This window comes from Alligator sinensis, unplaced genomic scaffold (genome assembly GCF_000455745.1).
Source record: "Alligator sinensis unplaced genomic scaffold, ASM45574v1 scaffold1097_1, whole genome shotgun sequence".
Lineage (NCBI taxonomy): Eukaryota > Metazoa > Chordata > Crocodylia > Alligatoridae > Alligator > Alligator sinensis.
This window is the reverse complement of record NW_005841950.1, coordinates 1937471-1938521: the sequence shown is the minus strand read 5'-3', so window position 1 is coordinate 1938521 and position 1051 is coordinate 1937471. Positions and strand designations below refer to the sequence as shown.

The 1051-nt window shown below is 58.1% G+C and overlaps 1 protein-coding gene across 1 annotated transcript in view; it reads right to left on the bottom strand.

Annotated features, from left to right (window-relative positions):
- B2M (beta-2-microglobulin) overlaps positions 1 to 1051 on the bottom strand; it is a gene marked incomplete at its 5' end in the record, with an annotated part of 5923 nt that overhangs the window by 4097 nt on the left and 775 nt on the right. The window contains one exon of the mRNA XM_025199904.1: positions 146 to 424. Coding sequence (XP_025055689.1) covers positions 146 to 424 — 279 coding nt within the window. The remainder of the gene's footprint in view (positions 1 to 145; positions 425 to 1051) is intronic.

Genomic DNA, 1051 nt, shown 5'->3' with positions numbered 1-1051 from the left:
TTTCCAAAGAAAAAAAGGGAAACAAAGTCAACAACAAGTAAGCAGCCAAGCAGCATCCTGGAGACAAGAGTAGCAAGACTGACAAAGTTCAGCCCCCTGTTCTTAAAGAACCCAGCAAACAAGATGGGGATAGCAAGACACTCACCCCACTTGACATCTTTGGGCTGTGCCAGAGAGACATGGGTCACTCTGCAGGAGTAGATGTCACTTGGACTGGGGGTGAATTTAGCATAGACAAGACGCTGGAAAGTCCAGTCGTTGCTGAAGGACAGGTCACTGACTACTACGCCCTCCATCTCCTTCCCATTCTTCAGAAGCTGGATGTCGATCACCGGGGGGTGGAAGCCCTCCACGTAGCAGTTCAGGAAGTTCGGCTCCTTGCTCCCCGGGGGGTTGCGGGTGTAGACCTGCACCTTGGGGGATCCTGTGGAGAAACGGTGAGAGGATGGTGGTTGCCCAGGAACGGCAGGCCCCCCTGGCAGCGGGGGGGGGGGGGGGGCCGGCCACCACTGCCAGGAAAGAGCATGCGCAGGACCCTTCTTTCCAAGGGGGTGGTGGGGAAATGTACACAGGATATCACATACCCCCACCAAAAAAAAAAAAAAAAGGGATGGGACAAATTCCTGGTGGACAAGGGGCACCTGCAGCTACTGACTGGGGGAGCAAGGTGCTCAGGCTCTGCCTCAGACCTTCCTAGAGCTCAAATGCTGGAGGCTGCAGCTAGAGAGAACACAGGTAAACCCCTGGCAGCGCCCAGCTCGCTCTGTCTCCGCCCCGGGCAGCGCAGACCTGAGGTCCGGAAAAAAAGGGATGGGACAAATTCCTGGTGGACAAGGGGCACCTGCAGCTACTGACTGGGGGAGCAAGGTGCTCAGGCTCTGCCTCAGACCTTCCTAGAGCTCAAATGCTGGAGGCTGCAGCTAGAGAGAACACAGGTAAACCCCTGGCAGCGCCCAGCTCGCTCTGTCTCCGCCCCGGGCAGCGCAGACCTGAGGTCCGGGCCAGGGGGCGGCAGCTCTGCTTGGCCTTGCGGGACCGAGGTACAGCCCCG